The sequence below is a fragment of the Protobothrops mucrosquamatus genome, unplaced genomic scaffold (genome assembly GCF_001527695.2).
Source record: "Protobothrops mucrosquamatus isolate PMUCROS unplaced genomic scaffold, P.Mucros_1.0 scaffold24724, whole genome shotgun sequence".
Classification (NCBI taxonomy): domain Eukaryota; kingdom Metazoa; phylum Chordata; class Lepidosauria; order Squamata; family Viperidae; genus Protobothrops; species Protobothrops mucrosquamatus.
In genome coordinates, this window is record NW_015410474.1 from 1 (window position 1) to 1,424 (window position 1,424).

Consider the following 1,424-nt stretch of genomic DNA (forward strand, 5'->3'; position numbering starts at 1 on the left):
TCCCTCTTTCCCAGACCACAAAAGTCCATTTCAATCCCTCCGGAGCATCTCAAAGGACGAGTCTTCGCACAATCTCGGCAAAAGGAGACCCGATCCCACATCCCTCGCTCTTCTGGTACGTCATGGGAGGAGAGCACCACCCTCCTTGGTCAACAGAACGATAAGGCAGAACGGTGGATGGGGAAGTCAACGCAGCCAGGGGCTAAGCAGTCCTTAGACCTTGAGAGGTGGAATTCTTTGTTTTGTGTTTTTCTAAAAAAAAAGCTAAAAATCCTTCCCGGACCGGAGGGCGAAAAAGAAAAGAGCAATACACATCTTTTTAAAGGCAAGAACCAGCTTCTGCCAACACATCCCGCACACGCTCAGAAGTCTGCAGAAGCTTGGCTCTGAAGAAGCCGTCAACCTCTTGAGGGACCTCAACGGCGTTCCTAAGTTCCCGGGCGAAGATCCGAGGCTACGCAACTAGAGGCGTCATCCTCACACTCCCACGTGGCTTAAGGCAGGAGGGACTGCAACCTGGAGAGTCAGTGGGAGAGGGAGATGAATACACCGCCCCCTACACACACACACACGCACGCACGGTGTTAGAAGATGCCTTTGGCGATTTTCAACCCTTTCTGTTTCACCCTGGGTAGAGTTGAGCTGGATCCGTGCTTGATTTTGATCACCTTGGAGAAACCTCGCTTCTTGAGCACGAAGTCGTAGTTGGCGGCCGAGTTCATGGCGTAGAAGACGTTGGCGTTGTTGGGAATTTTGAGCTCTGCAGGGGAAGGGGTGGGGTGGAGAGAGAAAGAAAGAAAGAAATTAAGATTCTGGGTTGAGCCGAGTCTCGCTCTAATTATCTTATTTTGGCTAGTGCAGCAATAAATAATAATTACATTTTTTTAAAAAAATAATAATCCCGCGTTAATAAGGTTTAGGGAAAGTTAGCCAATACAGCAAATAAAGGAATAGCATAAATAAAGCGGAGAGTCCAAAAGGCCATCTTCTGTACCTCTTTCTTCCGAGATGATCTGGATGAGTTCATAATCTTCCGGCCGATCCCCGTCCAGATTGTGTTTGGCCATAGCTTTGCGGATCACCACCGGGGTTTTATCCTGGCTTGTCACCTGGAAGAGGGTATTTAAAAGAGGTACACCTTTAGGCCAACGGTAACGTGAAGCCAAGTTCCCTTCATTTCATGGCTAAGGCAATTGATGTTCTCCAGATGTTGCACTAATGATGTTCCCTGGTTGGGTCATGAAATGTCTGCAAGAAAACCACCAAGCTCAGAGAGCAATAAGGATCCACAATCCTCCTCCTCCTCCTCCTCTTCACAAACCCCACTCCCTACTGGCTCTGATGATGTTCCCTAGTTGGGTAATGAAACGTCTGCAAGAAAACCACCAAACTCAGAGCTACTGTAATATAAACAGGGAGCAAGA

At 48.1% G+C, this 1,424-nt stretch overlaps 1 protein-coding gene across 1 annotated transcript; it reads right to left on the reverse strand.

The window, feature by feature from the left end:
• Positions 1 to 567: 567 nt before the first annotated feature.
• Positions 568 to 1,109, reverse strand: LOC107302059 (ral guanine nucleotide dissociation stimulator-like; the record flags this gene model as incomplete). The annotated part of the gene is made up of 2 exons (XM_015831184.1): positions 568 to 760; positions 995 to 1,109. Coding segments are annotated over 2 exons (291 nt in total), but the record flags the coding sequence as incomplete, so codon positions are not given.
• Positions 1,110 to 1,424: the final 315 nt, after the last annotated feature.